Source organism: Pseudorca crassidens, chromosome X, assembly GCF_039906515.1.
Source record: "Pseudorca crassidens isolate mPseCra1 chromosome X, mPseCra1.hap1, whole genome shotgun sequence".
Classification (NCBI taxonomy): domain Eukaryota; kingdom Metazoa; phylum Chordata; class Mammalia; order Artiodactyla; family Delphinidae; genus Pseudorca; species Pseudorca crassidens.
This window is the reverse complement of record NC_090317.1, coordinates 125,060,720-125,076,958: the sequence shown is the minus strand read 5'-3', so window position 1 is coordinate 125,076,958 and position 16,239 is coordinate 125,060,720. Positions and strand designations below refer to the sequence as shown.

Below are 16,239 nucleotides of genomic sequence, written 5' to 3'. Positions count from 1 at the left end.
TATATAATCGCACAATTAGTTTTATTGTGTGGGTTGGTAAATTATGCAACCAAGCAGATGAAAATAATCAGAAAAATGTTTAAATTTGGTAATGAAAATATACATCCAAATGTTTTTACTGTAGTTAAACTCCTGATTAATAATACATTTCTGCTTGACTAAAATGATTTTGTAATGAATATATTTTTAAGTTTCTGCTTTTATGAGGCTTAGTATTAATATGTAAATTAGTTTTGAATTGCCTGCTTTTCCCCCTTTACTGTATTTTCCTGTCCTCCGTGTCAAAACAGAAGTGAAATCTTCACGGTAGTTGGCGGGATGATTCTGTCTTCTGTGTGTGCAAGGCCTTGATGCTATTTTCACCCTATCAACATTGCTTTCTTCACGTGCACTTGCCCTAGGAGCTGCTAATAATGGGCTATAGGATGGAAAGCTGTTACCTCTTGTATAAGATTGCGATGCTGTTAGTACTGTAGTAACGCCTGATCGCATGAAGAGGTTTAGTTCTGAGACAGGAGAGAATACACCTAATTCAGAAGGTGTCTGTGTCTCAACGGCATGATTAACTGGAACCAAAAGGCTGGGGGGGTGGGCAGATGTCAGTCTGTTCCTCACTGATCCATGGAGACAAGAAACCTTGAAGAGCAGGAACCCCTCCAGCCCCAGTGGGGCCCACCAGGCTGGTCACCAAAGGAACAAGGCTGCCACCAAATTTGGAGTTTTTAAAATTCATCCAGAATCATCTTTTGTTCATTTTTCTCACTCCCTCTGCTTCCTTTACCTCAACCCACATTGCACGTCAACCTTGAAGGTCATCTGCTTGCATGCTGTGTGAAGTTCTGAATTCTGTAGGTTTTCGGGTACCGTAACCCTGCCACCATTTAGAGCAAAATAAATGAGGAAGTGCTTTAAGTCTTGTAATACCATATTTAGCACTCTATAACTTGGGTTATTCTGAAAATCATCTTTGTGAGTCCAAAGAGATAAGGATAATCAAATTCTGGGTCACGTTTTATTTTACTGAATTTGTATAGGGTCATTCGATATCGGGGATGAATAACTGAATAACTGTGGCTTAGGTTTTCTCATACATGAAACGGACCTGAAAATTCATTTCTGAACACCAAGTTCAGAGGACACAGCTTCATCCTGGCTACTGGTCCTAAGTATTACCAGGTATATGAGGAAGCCCATGAGTTGAAGTTACACTTAATTGTGATACAGTGTGATTTAGAGGGAATTTGAATCAGGAAGCCTCGGGGTTCAGTCCTGGATACCCTTTGCATCAGATGAGTTTGGGTGGCCTCTGCCCTTCTCTGCCCATTTCCATCCCTCGTACATTCTATGTGAAACACGGTGTTTGTCTCCCAACAAGATCGCGGTGCCTATTTCCCCCAGTGAAGAAAAGCTGGTAACTTCACCAAACGCTGAGCAAGTTATACCTTCTCTCTGCGCCTCGGTTTCCTCCTCTTTATAATGGAAACACGAATGCTTTATCAGGCATTTTGTTACATGCTGAGACAGGCTTGTGAATATCTAAAGAAATAGTGTATATAGAAGTGCTGTTTAAACTATTTGGTCAAATACAAAAGTTATTTCCATTACTATTATGACTGCCACTTATAACACAACATACCATTTGACGAGACTATTCTAAATGAGTCAAGCACTGCAGGGCTGTACGTATCTCATCTCTGCATAACATCACCATGAGGTGGATGTTATTATTTCCATTTCACACGCAAAACCAAAACCCAGAAAGGCCAAGTAATTCACCCAAAGCCGTGAAGCTATTAAGTGACTGTGAATTCTGATGTAAAGATGGATTCTCTCCGATGTAAAGATGCATTCTACTTATCGTAATTAGGCTTTAAGTGGAAACATTGAGAAGGCTTTTTTTCCCCCACTAAAGTGTATTGCGCACCTACAAGAACCGTGCTAAGAACTGTACATTCATCACTTGGTTTATTCTTGACGACAACTCTGTGAGCTAAGCAGGGGCACATTTGTCATTTGTGATGGGGCCATCCTGTGCATTGCAGGATGTTTAGTGGCATCCTCGGCCTCTACCCACTAGATACCAGGAGTACCGCTTCCCCTGGTTATGACGACCAAAAGTGTCTCCAGATGTTGCCACGTGTCTCGGGAGGGAATCATTGAGTGAGACCAATTCTGTTTTACATGTGAAGAAAATAAGACCCAAAGAATTGAGAGTCCAGAGTCACAAAGCTAGTAAGTGGCAGAATTTGAGTCTGTCTGACTTGGGAGTTGGGAACCGGACCTCACATTCCTTCTCCCGTACAGCATCCCTTTATCTGTTACTGAGGTGTGTTTCTAGCGGCCCGCGGGTGGTTTCTAATAAACTGCTTCTCCCAGAGAAGATTTGCCATCAAGATTTGGCCCAGGATTTAGAGGCATGCACGCAGGCAGTGACCATGGGTTGCTTCCTCGAATGGTCTCAGCATAAATAGTTCTGTACCTTTGCCTGTGCCCTTCATAGCTGCTCTCACTTCTTATGAAATATAAAGATCTTTTTTGTCCAGGACAGTTTCAATCTGTTGCAAATATAACACAAAGTTGCAAACCAGTTCAGGCAGTTGTTGGGAGTTTCTGGGATGACTTAAATAGCCCTGCCAATGTAGGTCGCTATTTTTAAGGCTGAGCTAAGCCTTTGAAAGTGGTTCACACAGCCATGATCTCAGGTTGAAGTCACAGAACATGAGAGCTGCAAGGAATCTCAAAGCCTGGCCTGAGACAAGTGGAAATTGACCCTCGGCACCATGGATACACACACACACATGATTCCTGGTTAAAAAACAAAACGAATTTCTGATATTTGCTTCTACTTCTGCTGAACTCATCCACTTCTTAACTTACAGGAAGGTGTAACTGTTTGCTTCAGCCCCTTCCTACCCTGCTCTTGCCAGACTGGAAAAAAGTAGATGACTGAGCCTTTCACCCTTCTGCTGTTTTGAGAATGGATGAAGCCATTTATACTTGTGTAACCACCCCAAGTCTTATATTCTCTTGAGGGTTAGGTAGAGATTTACTTAGCAGAGAATTTATAGCACATACTATAATACTATGTGGTGGGCAGCATACTGAAATCTTTACAAAATGCATTTTGTCACCCCAAGATGCGGTCCTATTACCACCATTTTACAGAGGAGGAGCTGGACTGAGGGGTTTAGAGAGGTTGAGTAACGCACTCGAGATTATGAAAAATAAATGCCTGAATTGAAGAGAGTCTGATTGTAACTCAGTGGTTCTCAAACTCAAGTGGGCACCGGCGTAGCCTGGAGGCTGGTTAAACCCAGATTGCTGAGTCAGCCGCATCCCCAGAATTTCGGGTTTAGTAGGTCTTGGATGGGGCCCAAGAATTTGCGTTTCTAACAGGTTCATGGGTGATGCCGCCACTGGTCCACAGACCACGCCTGGCAAACCTCCTGCTCCAGCTTGCGTGCTCTTGACCGCCACAGGCTGCCTCTCCTACGTCTTGTGAGCGAAAAGCAATGGTAGAATGACTGGGCAGTAGCAGCCGTGTCGGGCTATAAATCCCTGAGGCCTGGCCTCATCCGCACATGTTCTGACTCGAATGGCGTGGCCTTGGTCCCAGGCATCTGTCGTTTACAAGTTCCCCCATGTGGTTGCAGTGTGTGGTGAGGCTTCACAGGCTTTGCTGCTTAGGCAGCACTTAGCAGACTTTAGTGGGTATATGAACCCCCTAGGGCTGTTTACTGAATGCGGATTTTACATTGCACACAGACACCCAGGAGAAACCCGTGCCTCTGGACTTCAGCCCAAACTTGGAGTAGCAAGGACTAGTATTTCCCAGACCTCATGCTTGCCAGGTAAAATATAGGATGCCTGGTTCAATTTGAATTTTTGATAAATAGCAAATAATTATTTTTTAGTATAACTATGTCCCAAATGTTGCATGGGATGTACTTATACTAAAAATTATTTGAAATTCAATTTAAGTGTGCATTCTATATTTTGTTTTGCTTTTTGCTGAATTTAGCAACCCTACTTTAAGGTAAGAGTCATCGGGATTACTTGTTTCAACACACACACGCACACACTCACACACACACGCACACACACTCACTCATGGATTCCTGGTTGTAATTCAGACCTGCTGAATCATAATTTCTAGAGCCTGGTAATCGTTAACAAAAACTGCAAGATGGGTTCTTGTCAGCTCAATTTGGGAGATACAGAAAATGATGGCTTTTGACCACTTGTAATCCTCATGCACCCCCAGACGCATATTAGGAGGTTGTTGTCTGTTTTGAATCTAGTCAAGTAGCTGAGGGTACTTCTTTTCACATTTTAGACTCATTGGTAGCAGTATTCAGTCCTACTACTAAGGTAAAGACAAATCAGAAAGACTCTAGGCTATGATATTTTAGCCTCTTTGATACTCCCAGAGAATCTGGGTGCTCGTTTATTTGAGGGTCTGGAGTAGGGTTTGTAGATAAAATACAGGATACCCCGTTAAATTTGAATTTAAGATAAATGATGAATAATTTGTTTAGTGTAAGTATTCCTCAGTATTATATGAGATACACTGATGCTAAAAAATTGATATTTGTGTGAAATTCACATTTAACTGGGTGTCCCGTGTTTGCAGTTGCTAAATCTGGCAAACCCTAGGCTAGAGGGGTCCTTTCAGATAATCTCCATGGGGCCAACCTGCATGCCGGCAGCTGAGCAGAGCTGCAGGGTTCCTATTTACAGGACAGTCTTTAGCCTCCACAGAGGGAGTCAAGAGAACCTTTGAGGCTAATAGGTCTTTGGACAAGAAAGGTAAGACCTCATTCAAAGAGGAGAAATCTGAAGAGGCCTCAGCCCCTGGGAAGGATGCCCAGGAACTCAGAGTGGACTCTTTCTGAAATGGGGGGAAATAAAGGGCATGCGTCTCACACTGGGACACAGGGTCAGTGTTACAGCGAGAAGTGAGGAGTTCTGCACAGGACTGTATTTTCATAGCAGCACCTGGTCCATCCTGAGGATAATCTCTGCATCTGAGGCGGCTCTAAAGCAAAAGGCCCAGAAGACTCCACATTTATGTGCACTGGCCCTGCCGCTGCTCTCCAGGGGCCAGGTCTTTGCACTCCTGGTAGGAAAAAACTGTCTTTCCGTTGCACTGGGGTGGGGGGCAATTGGGAGTGGTAGACAGTTTGGTGCAGCCACAGAGATGGGAACCAGGAAAGGAGGTCCCCGGAGCATCTTCCCAGTGGAGAGCAACTGCCTGCTTCCAAGGTTGTATATTGGGGTGGACTTCCCAGTAACCACACCACAGAGACATAGGAGCCAAACCCCTCCTTAATTTTGACCTTCGTTGTTGATTTGAGGATATATGGTCAGATACTTAGAAAAGAGGTTTTGGGGGGTTTTTTTTCCTACTGGCACTTTAATTTGCTTTTAATTTTAATTTGCTAAGTTCTATGAATGTCATTCCGACCCATGTATTTTATGTCAACACGTTAACAGGTAAACATGTAGTCGTGTCTGATTCTAATTATTCAATGATTTGTTTTATATCAGTTGATGTCCCTTGCCCCTAATTAACTCAATGAGTGTTTTTTCCAGTATTAGCACTGTATTTGGTGTTTTATGACAAAAGGCTTTATTTGAAAACATCTCGCTGAACTATTGGGTTTTTTTTTTTTTTACTATTTCCTGAACACACCTTACGGGACAGAATGTAGTTTATTATAAAATTCAGGCTCCCTCTTGCTCATTATTATAACCCTGTATTTTACATGTAAATTATATTAGGAAGCCAGCCTCTTTCTTTTAGTGATTTAGACTTCAGGGGGAAAAAAGAGAATGAAAGGAAAGAAAAGAGAAAAGAAAAGTAGACAGTTTATTTGTTTTTAATAAGTTCGCCCCCTCTGGGAAAGATGAACATTCTGATACTGGATGTAATTTAGTAATCCGGAATAAATTGTTGCATTCTCTATATAGGCCTCCTTTCACTTACAGGAATGTTCTGTGCGTCATCTCTTACTGTAGCTTTGCTTTTGCTTTTGCAAAACTTTTTAACAACAGTATACACTGTGTTCATACCTCGAAGGGCTTGGTCCGAATGCATCCTCTGCTGCTGTGGAGAAATTGGCGGGCTTTTGGTAGAACCTCAGGGGGACCAAGCCATGGGCTCTCACTGCAGGCAAGCAGCTCGCTCTTCAAACACCACCAGGGGAAACTGCCACTGCTGGCTTGGGTGTAGAGAAGAGGAACAAAAACTTGGCATGTCTGTTCGTGTAATAGTCCACGGGTGGGAATTAGTCCTGTGGTGGGCCTCTAAGTTGGCGGGACCTGTGTTAAATTTGTGAACTCTTTTGCTCCCCACGCTTTCTGAAGGGTGTGGGAAAACTGAAAGGAAGTTAAAGAAAGGCAACGAAGGTCATTAAAATTCTGCAAACTAGTTCCTCTCCAGAAAACTTACAGGAAGTGGGGCTGGTTTCCGTTGAGGAGAAGCATCGGTTCATGGTCAGCTGTGTGAGTTGGGTGAGGGTGGAGGTCGGGGGTGGAATGCCCTGCATCCTGGGAAGTTCAAAGCCTCCCCTCCTCACAGACAGGTTGACACCCCTGATTTGGATGTTTGCTGCAGGAGGGCTGCCATGGACAGTTGTACAAGCTGTGTGTCTTATGCCTGGTGCAGGGGGTGGGGCGCCTCTTTCTAAGGGCTCCCAGGTTCACTATTGAGATGCTGACTGTGAGGCCCTGGAAGTGTCCTCACTGCTCCCCGAACACACACATATACACTTTGGTTCCTGTCTGCAATTTGGAACCACCTAGAACATCTAACAGGCCATCCAGAGTGGGGAACTTCACCTGGAGCCAAAGGACAAATGACGAAGGATGTTGGTTGATCCTAAAATGACAGCATGTATTTTCCTTCCCACGGTTGAGCTTTGAAGGAGTCTTTGATGTTCATGAGAGAACAGTGGAATTTCTGCAGGTCCCAGGCAGCAGAGGAGCGGCCATGATTCAGCAATGTTCCAGAAACTGGGCTTAGGCCTCTGGATGGGAATTGTCACTGTGCAACACTGCCCATCTCAGCTGCTTGTCACGTGAAGTCACTCCCTTTTTCCTCTTGTTCTTGGAAAGGCTTCTAGAAAATTCTCCGTAACCTACCCTTTCATGTTGCTGACGAGTCACATTTCAGGTGTGGACTAGAAACTGTAAAAGTTAATGTGTGGATTTTCATTGCCACATAAATGGAGAGTTTGTCTAAGGTTTTATGACCAGTCACCTTGACTGGAGTATGGTTAATATGAGTGGAAATTTTGTATTTTGGTCACAGGAGTCCAGAAAACTGAGGCTTGGGGTTATTTGTTTAAGATCCATAAAAACAGGAATCTAGTTTCATTTGTGCATTTGTATTGTGGTGTGGTATCTGTTTATATGCCAAACCGTCCTAATGTCTGGTCCCAGGAATGCCTAGTGTCGTGGAAAGCGTGCTAAACGTTTGTTCAGAATTGGCTTGTGTGTCCTCAGGAAAGTTACCTAAGCTTTGTGAGCCATTCATCGTCTCCTCATCTGTAAAACGAGATGAGTATACTTAGCTCACAGGGCAGCTGGGAAAAGCTTGCAGGATACAATAAAGAAAGATACTGAGCGTGCCACCTGACACAAAAACATTCTGATCGTTCATTTTGTCAGCTGAGGACACAGCCCGTAACGGAGACGAGCAAGTCCTGTGCCCCTTCTGGGGTTTGTCTCAGAAGAAGTGTTCCGGAGTCAGGTGTAATGATGCCTTGCTTTTCTTTTTTCCAGCCACAGGACAAAGTCTTCAGGCTGGCCACCTCCCTCGGGAACCTGGGGCTTGAACCAGGTGCCGCCCTATGGATGGGAGATGACGGCAAACCGGGATGGACGAGACTGCTTCATCAAGTAGGTTGAACACTCGGCATAAATAGTTTAATCTTTGGCTTTGGGGATGTCTCTGTTTTGACCCTTGGCTCAGGAGAATTAGCATACTTAAACTGAGGACTCCTAGGCACTTGGAGGCCATGACTCAAGCAGGTGATCCCCTGGGCCTTCCATATCTTGTGACATGAGGTTGCTTTGTTCTTGGACACGCGCCATCTTAGGCTCAGAATTCCCAGGGTATCAGGTACTCCTGGGCCAGAGCAAACATGTATGTTATTGAATCCTGGGCCAGTTGTACTGATTGTCCGAGGCTAGTAACTAAAGTTTGACATGGAGGAGGGTCATTTGGAAAGCCTTGTAGAAATGGTTAAGACAGGAATGTTACTGGCTCATCTGCAACTAGAAAAATCAGCTGAAAGGATTATGTGCTTTACAGGTTGTACTATAAATTGGTCCCACTAACATTGGCTGAGGTTTTGGATTTTTTGTGGTGCTCTTTTTTTTTTAATTGTGGTAAAATATATATTACATAATGGTTATGTTATTTATGTTATATATATAATGGTTCTATTGTATGTAACATAATGGTAAATTTTATGTACCATCTTAACTGCCTTTAGGTGTACAATTCAGTGACATTAAGTACATTCACAATGTTTTGTAACTCTCACCACTTTCATCTTCCAGACCTTTTTCATCTTATGCAACAGAAACTCTGTCTCTATTAAACAAGAGTTTCCCACTCCCCCTCCCTCCAGCACCTGGTACCTCATATAAGTGAAATCATACAGTATTTGTACTTTTTTATCTGGCTTATTTTACTTAGCATAATGTCCTCAAGGTTCATCCATGTTGTAGAACATCTATGAATTTCATTCCTTTTAAGGCTGAATAATATTTCATTGTGTGGATAGATTACTTTTCTTAATCCATTTATCTGTCAGGGGACATTTGAGTTGTTTCCACCTTTTTGCTCTTGTGAATAATGCTGCTGTGAACGTTGGTATACAAGTATCTGTTTGCATCCCTGCTTTTAATTCTTTTGGGTATATACCTGGCAGTGGAATTGCTGGGTCATACGGTACTTTGATGTTTACTTTTTTCGAGAATGACCAAAGTCTTTTTCACAGAGGCTGCAGTGCTCTGGTTTTTTGCAGTTGTATGAAAAAAGTGCTTATATTGCACCTCTCAAAACAGCAAGAGTTCACACTGTTTGCTTCTCCAAAGTGAAATATTCTTAATTATGAGAAGTTAGTGAAACAGATTTGAAATCAGGAAGCATGGTTGGCCTACCCTGATACAAGTGAGCAGAGGTTGGAGGCCAAGGGGGGAAAAATCTTTCAATACCACAGGCTTGATTCTTTGTTCCAACCAGGCTGACTATGGACTGATTAGCAAATATAGGATCTATGTGATGTAGGGGATCATTTTTATAAAAATAGAAGTATCTGCCAAGATTGATTTTTGAGTATTTGGTCTTTTGGACAGCCCAGCACCTCTAAATTAGGGCTGTTGGAAAGTAGCTAGGGAAAAACTCACGTGAGTGTTGTCAGTGGTTTCCTAGTCTCTGCAGCCCAGATCTCTCCCATTCCTAGATTTGCAGAGGGGAGAGGACCTCTCTTAAGAGTACAGTTGGTGGCTGAGGGGCTTGTTTCCTGGGTCCATCCTGAAAAGATTAAAGTTGACCTTGAATCTGATCCACTCCAGGGAGCCTGTGTGAAGTGACCCTCTGGCTCTTCAAGGCTTTCCTGAGGATGTGCTCATAGAGAAATTATGGTGGAAATCTTGGCAGTGGGGACGGAATCTCTCAGAAAGCTCAAAGACACGAAGAAAGGCCAACGGTTTGTTTACATCCTAGATTCTGATTCGTTAATTTTACTTTATTATTGTTATTTTTAATTAATTTATTTATTTTTGGCTGCGTTGGGTCTTCGTTACTGTGTGCGGGCTTTCTCTAGTTGCGGTGAGCAGGGACTACTCTTCACTGCGGTGCGTGGGCTTCTCATTGTGGTGGCTTCTCTTGTTGCAGAGCACGGGCTCTAGGCGTGCAGGCTTCAGTAGTTGTGGCACGTGGGCTCAGTAGTTGTGGCTTGCGGGCTCTAGAGAGCAGGCTCAGTAGTTGTGGGGCACGGGCTTAGTTGCTCCACGGCATGTGAGATCTTCCCGGGCCAGGGCTCGAACCCGTGTCCCTTGCATTGGCAGGCAGATTCTTAACCACTGTGCCACCAGGGAAGCCCTGATTCATTAATTTTAATAGTTTGCCTAAGTCCCTCATAATGGTAGAAAGATGATATTATTTGATATTATATTGTGCCATCTGTTTTGTAACATGGTTATGAATTTACGTAATTGGCACAGTTGAGGTGGCCTAGATGCTTTAACTCAAAACAATAAAAATTTCTGCCAAAGAAATGTAGTTTTAAAAGACATGGATTATGAATTTAGGAAGGTACAGCTCAGTCTTCTCTGATTAAGATGGATTTTTCCTTGTCCCTGGTTGGATTGAGGTTCCTGTGTATTCCAAGCCATTTGATCAATAGCCAGAAACCCAAACTATGGCCTATTGTTTAGAGATTCTGGGATCCCCAGCTAGCTCTACAGGTATGCATTTCCGTCAATGTCATTGGCATTTTTAAGGGCCAGCCCAGGTGTCAATTTAACATTTACACTGGCCGGATGCCAGCTGTTGCAACATGAAAGAGCAGATCAGCAACTTCATAGAGAAACCTGCACTGATTACTAAACAGCAAGTTTTAAAACCAAAGTCACTGGTGTCACTTTTTTAAATCCGTGGAGCTTTTTTACTTGAAAAGTAAATTTCCACAGTCCTGTCAGAGACACTGTTTTAAGATGTCAAGAATGGTACTTCTGGTACAAGTGCTTGTTGTTTCTTTGTCACTAATGAGTTTTATAAATAATGAGAATCATTCTGATTTTTTCTCTTACCTATTGAGCGATGTCCGTTACAAAGAGATACTCTAATTACCAAAGTTTCCAGGGAGCCTGGTTTGCGGTATGGAGTATATCTCTACTCATTAGTTTTAGAAGTTAAAAGAACAATTTGGAAACTAATCTGTGGTTGGTAATTAGCATCTTTGCATTTAATTTCCCACTCTTACATTTTCTCTTTGAAAGAGATGTCTTCTTTTTTTATCTTGTCTTAAGAGCTAAATGATAACTCACATCAGACAATTCTTTCTGATGGAGGTACAGCTACTTTTAAGTGATGGACAAAGCTATGGGAAGAACCAGGGTTCACCTGTTCAAAGTTAGAGTGTCGGAGTTGATAATGAGATAATTCTATTGTTATGAATCTTTCAGAATATGACCCAGGGTAGTTCAAAGTGTGTTCAAATTTCATCTTTCCTTTCCTATCCCCAGTTATTTAGAGTAGGGCTGGATAATCTGTCTTCTATTGAGTTACTAATCCATAGGGTTAAAAATTTTTTAAATGCCATTATACACATGATAATGTACATTTGTATGATTTTGTATAGTCTGCAGACTAGTGATTCTCAACCTTGGCTACACATTGGAATAGCCCAAGGAGCAGTAAAATATCATGATGCCTGGGTGTCTCAGTCCATTTGGGCTGCTATAATAAAATACCAGAGACTGGTGGCTTAAACACAGAAATTTATTTCTCACAGATCTGGAGGATGTGAAGTCCCAGATCACGGTGCTAGCGTGGTCGGCTTCTTGGTGAGGGCCCTCTTCCTGGCTTGGAGAGAGCTGCCTTCTTGCTTTATCCTCACATAGAGAGAGGATAGGAGAAGAGAAATCACCTCTCTGTGTCTCTTCTTATAAAAATACTAATCGCGTTATCAGGGCTCCACTCTCATGACCTAATTACCTCCCAAAAGGCCCCATCTCCTAATACCGTCACATTGGGGATTAGGGTTTTAACATAAGAATTTGGGGGAACACAAACATTCGGTCCATAGCACTGGATCTGGGATAGAGCCTAGGAATAGAGTTTCAGAAACTCCTCAGCTGATTCTAATGAACAGCTACTGTGGCTGCTCTGAAGCACTTTTTTTGCATTAATGAGGAATAATTACCCCATTTTCTAGATGCTAAAACTGAATCTCAGACTAATCAAAAGGCTTTCCCAAAGTTTACACACATGTACCAAGTCGCAAACTACTGCTCGTTCAAATACACTGGATTCTCCGTTAAGAAAGGACAAGTTTTGTTGGTATTCTTAGAGAAATACAAATTACAGTTTTTTGAGGAGCAAAGAACATTGTGTAAGAAACATGACAGATACAAAATAAAAATTTCTTGGTCCTTATTATTACCAGTTAAGAGAGCAGAAGAAGGGAAGGGAGAGAAGCAGATGGGAAGAGAGAAACTACCAAGAGAAGAGTCTCGGGAAAGAGAGCGTCCTGGTGAGAAATGGCTAATAGAGGGAGCAGTGGACGGCCAGAGAAATTAAGAGAAATAGAGAAAGTGAGGTACTCTGAGATGGTTCTTATAATAATAGCATCAATAAATAATAGATGGAGGTGGATATAGATATAGTTGTAGATATGAGAAGAGATACAGATGTAGATAAAGTTATGGAGTATAATTACAGAGATATTGATACAGATATAGATGGCTATAAATATACAGAGTTGTAGATATAGATATCAATGGATATAGAATATAGATAGAGATGGATGGACAGACCAGTGACCGTACAACCAGCTTTGCCCAGGAGGGTCCTGGTTTAGGGGTGTTGTTCTCACATAATTACTGGTGGCATCTCCCTTTGCTCTCAGAGTGTTCTGATTTAGATAACATAAGGTAACTATATATCACGCTACCAACGTTTAGAAAATTCTTGCAAGACGTAAGCTTGCATTTAATCTTGACAACTGTCCTGTGAGGTAGATAAAGCACATAGAGGAATCTCCTTCTTGAAGAAGAAGCTGAGGTTCACAGAGGCTGGTATCTCCATGTCCTCATGGGTAGTCAGACCCATGTTTGCACCACACCGTCAGACTCAAAGGCCTCGGTTCTTTTGGCTCTGTTACGGAAGCTTTGATCACCACCCCTAGGATTCCCCAGCCCAATCAATGTATGCTCAGCTCTGCTCATCTCCACCTGTGTCTGCAATACCCTCCCCTCCTCCGCATCCTTAGAAATGGCCTGGGCAGCCTGGTTGTCTGGTCATGCGCAAAAGCACTCCTTGGTTACACCTAACGTGTGTTCCCCCCAACATTTACTGAGCACTGCTAAGTGATGAAGTTACCAAAATGAGCAAGATACAGTCTTACCTTGCAGGATCTTAGAGTGTGGTGGAAGTGATATATGAAATAATACAATATGCTGTAGATACAGGGGAAGGCCCCAAGGAGGAAACAATCCTATCCTTTGGGAGTGGGTGTGAGGATGCAGGCCGTTGCCACGGGCCGCACACTACCACTACTAACCATTATTCTCAACCAAGCGATGTCTTTTTTAAGCTCTTTATAGACACATAGTATGTTTCGTAGTCAGAGAATAGGGAGTGCCGTGAGTTCCTTATTTTCCGTTTTTGAGTTCGGTGGAGTAATACATGCTTACTTAACTGTGGAGATGGGTAGAGTTAATGCAAAAATAATGTGCTTCGTAAATCTGGAAATTCGGTTTTTGTAGATTGAAGAAAAATTTAAACGTGAGCAAAATAAATATCAAAACACTAGCTGGCAAAATACATGATTAAGATGAGCCACGTTGGAGTCTGGGGAAAGGGATGGGGGTGGATAGTGGGAGCGGAGGCTGGAGGGTCATTTCCCAACCACATGTCCTCGTTTGTCAAGCTCGAAAATGAAGAGGCTTTTTTGGTTTTTGTCTTTTTTGGCCTGCTGGTTTTCTGGCTACTTTCACCCTGTAAGTCCACAAATGTAGTCCTGCGAGCGTATTGGACAAGACGCACTGTTCGCTTATTCTACCAGCAGTTCCCACGGGGGGCAGTTGAACCAAGTCACTATCTTCTTAATGCAGAAGAGTTCAGTTCTGAAACCTGAATATTGGGGATTAGTAATGAGATGTGGAAACTTCCACTTTGTTTTGGGAGATGTTTAGCCATTGCTATCTGCCCGTCAGTTCAGTGGCCAATGTGAAATGTGTTTTTGGCTCATCTATCTCCAGAAAAGAATAATCTGAAGAAATACAAGCACTGTATGTGCCTTTTTATTAACCAGAAGACAGTCAAGTCAACGTGACAGGATTCTGTCATCACGAAAATTACAAATGACAAAACCTTACGTCATCCTAAAGTGTGAGCCTCTAAGTATTCCCTCCAGGCTTTATCTAGTCCAACTGAAATGTCCAAAGACGAAAGAAGCAATTGATTATTTTCAAATATTGTTTGGTAGTTCTAGGGCCTAGTCTTTGCTACTTTTTTCTTGATTTTTACCCCAAGATTTCATAAGAGAGTCTTACTGTTATTCTGTGGATGAGTCCAGTAATCAGTAATTCTGTGATGAGTGCCCTTGAACTTTTCCTTCTGTAAAAATTTTTTAAAAAGTCAAGAAGAGTTAAGTTATAAAGTTGGATGTGGGTATTGTGGTTGTACCACCTAACCCCTGGGTTAATTTCATATTTGAAGCAGATGTCAGTTTCCTGCTTTATCAAGCTTACATTTTTAACTCACATTCAACAAAGGACAAACGAATCTGAGAGGTTACTCAAATTGTTACCCTTTGTTTCTGGTAATAGAACGCAGAGCATCGTTGTAGAAATCAACAGTTGTGACAATAAAGGCAATAGGGGAGATCTATTTGAGGTGGGTTGCTTTGTTATTTTGTGTGGTTTTAAATATCCAAAGAGTTAAGAACTAGCATTATATTAGAGAAGAGGCAGTCTGCCTCATTTTTGGTGTTTTTGATGAAGAATTCTCAGATAAAATGTTTCACTTCCAAGTGCACACAGTGAATTCTGCATAAAATGCAAATAATTGCCTCATTGCAAGAGCAAATGCCATTTAGGTAAATGAGTTCCTTCGGATCCCAAGCACCCGGTCAAGGGAGGGAGGTATATTATAATTTTGGAATTGGAGGAACAAAGTAAATGTGATAGTATCATTACATGAAATGGAAGGTAATTATGTCATGTCAACGCAGAAGCTTCCCAGGCTGAACATTAGGGGCTGTTTATTCCCTTCATTGAAGCAGATTTGTTTTCTTTCAAATCTGACAAAGCACCTCTCCGCTGAGTTAATAATCACTGCTCCCAGCTGGAAGGTAAGTTTGCAGAGCTGATGGAAGGGCTTTTAACAGGAGAGCTCTGAAATGACACCATCCTTCCAGATCTAACTTAGCATATGGCACACAGAACTGTGCTTAGCAGACTTCTCCCTTATTGGTGGTGGTTTCATTTTCCCTGCACATTTGCTTTTGAAACTTTGCTGGTGGACTTAATCTGGCCATAATTCTAGGACAACTCCCTGATACACTTGGCGTATTTGTCCAGCAGGCCAAGGTATCTGAAGGGATTGTAATTATCTGAAGTTCCTTGGGCCACTTGATTCCAGCAGATTTGGGACATGCACATTCAGGCGGAGCTATAGACAGCAGGTTAGCTGCTGGACGGGGTGGGTTCTGTCTTCTCCTGAGCTTTTATGTAGCCCCTGGGGATGTACATGAGGTGGGTCACAGAGTCCATTTGGAATCACAGGAACAGCCAGCCTGTGAAAATGAGAAGCACCTGGATGACCAGGTTTCCATCACAGCCTGTAATTAAAATACTAGCTTGGGGCTGCCTACCACCCCTTGGTTCCTTTGAGTGGCCTTTGCATGTCTTCTTTCTGGATTGAGCCAGCCCTTGCAGAGAGCAATTTTGATATGATCACCTAAGGCTGGGACACAGGCAGGAAATTCTGGCCTGTCCCAAATGCCAAGTGGGGCCTGTGGGTATTACTGCCAAGTAAATGGGCTGAACTGAAGAGGAAAAGGCATCACCTTTGCGGCAGGTGTCCTTTCATTACTGTCTGCGCTGCTACCTAAGAGGAGTGGCAGAAGGCTGGTGACAGAGTGCCTTACTGTGCTCCACCAGAGGGTAGGAGACAGCAGTTCCCTCCCAAGCCCTGTCCTCTATTTCCTTGCAAAGCTTGAGTAAAACCTTGCTATCAATAGCCACTTTCTAGGGAAGAGTCTCTTCAATTGCAAGGATGAGGGATGGTGGTACTTTTTGTGGCAGTGGACGCTCAGATGAGCACGAGTCAAGAGTAGCCGTGTCCCATAGCTGTGTCACAGGGTGCGCCACTCAGTCGTTGCCGGAACACAGGTTTGGTGATAGCAGTTCCAATGTGGAAGGCCGGGAGAGACTCTCAAATCTGTTGGATATTAAAGGATACGGCTAATTATGCAGGGCCAGCTACTGAAT

General features: G+C 42.8%; 1 protein-coding gene across 7 annotated transcripts in view; it reads left to right on the top strand.

Moving 5' to 3' along the window:
• Positions 1 to 16,239, top strand: part of FRMPD4 (FERM and PDZ domain containing 4) — a 542,135-nt gene that overhangs the window by 352,402 nt on the left and 173,494 nt on the right. For all 7 annotated transcript variants that reach the window (XM_067722357.1, XM_067722361.1, XM_067722356.1 and 4 more), the window contains exon 2: positions 7,789 to 7,905. In XM_067722357.1, the coding sequence (XP_067578458.1) occupies positions 7,789 to 7,905 (117 nt within the window). The remainder of the gene's footprint in view (positions 1 to 7,788; positions 7,906 to 16,239) is intronic.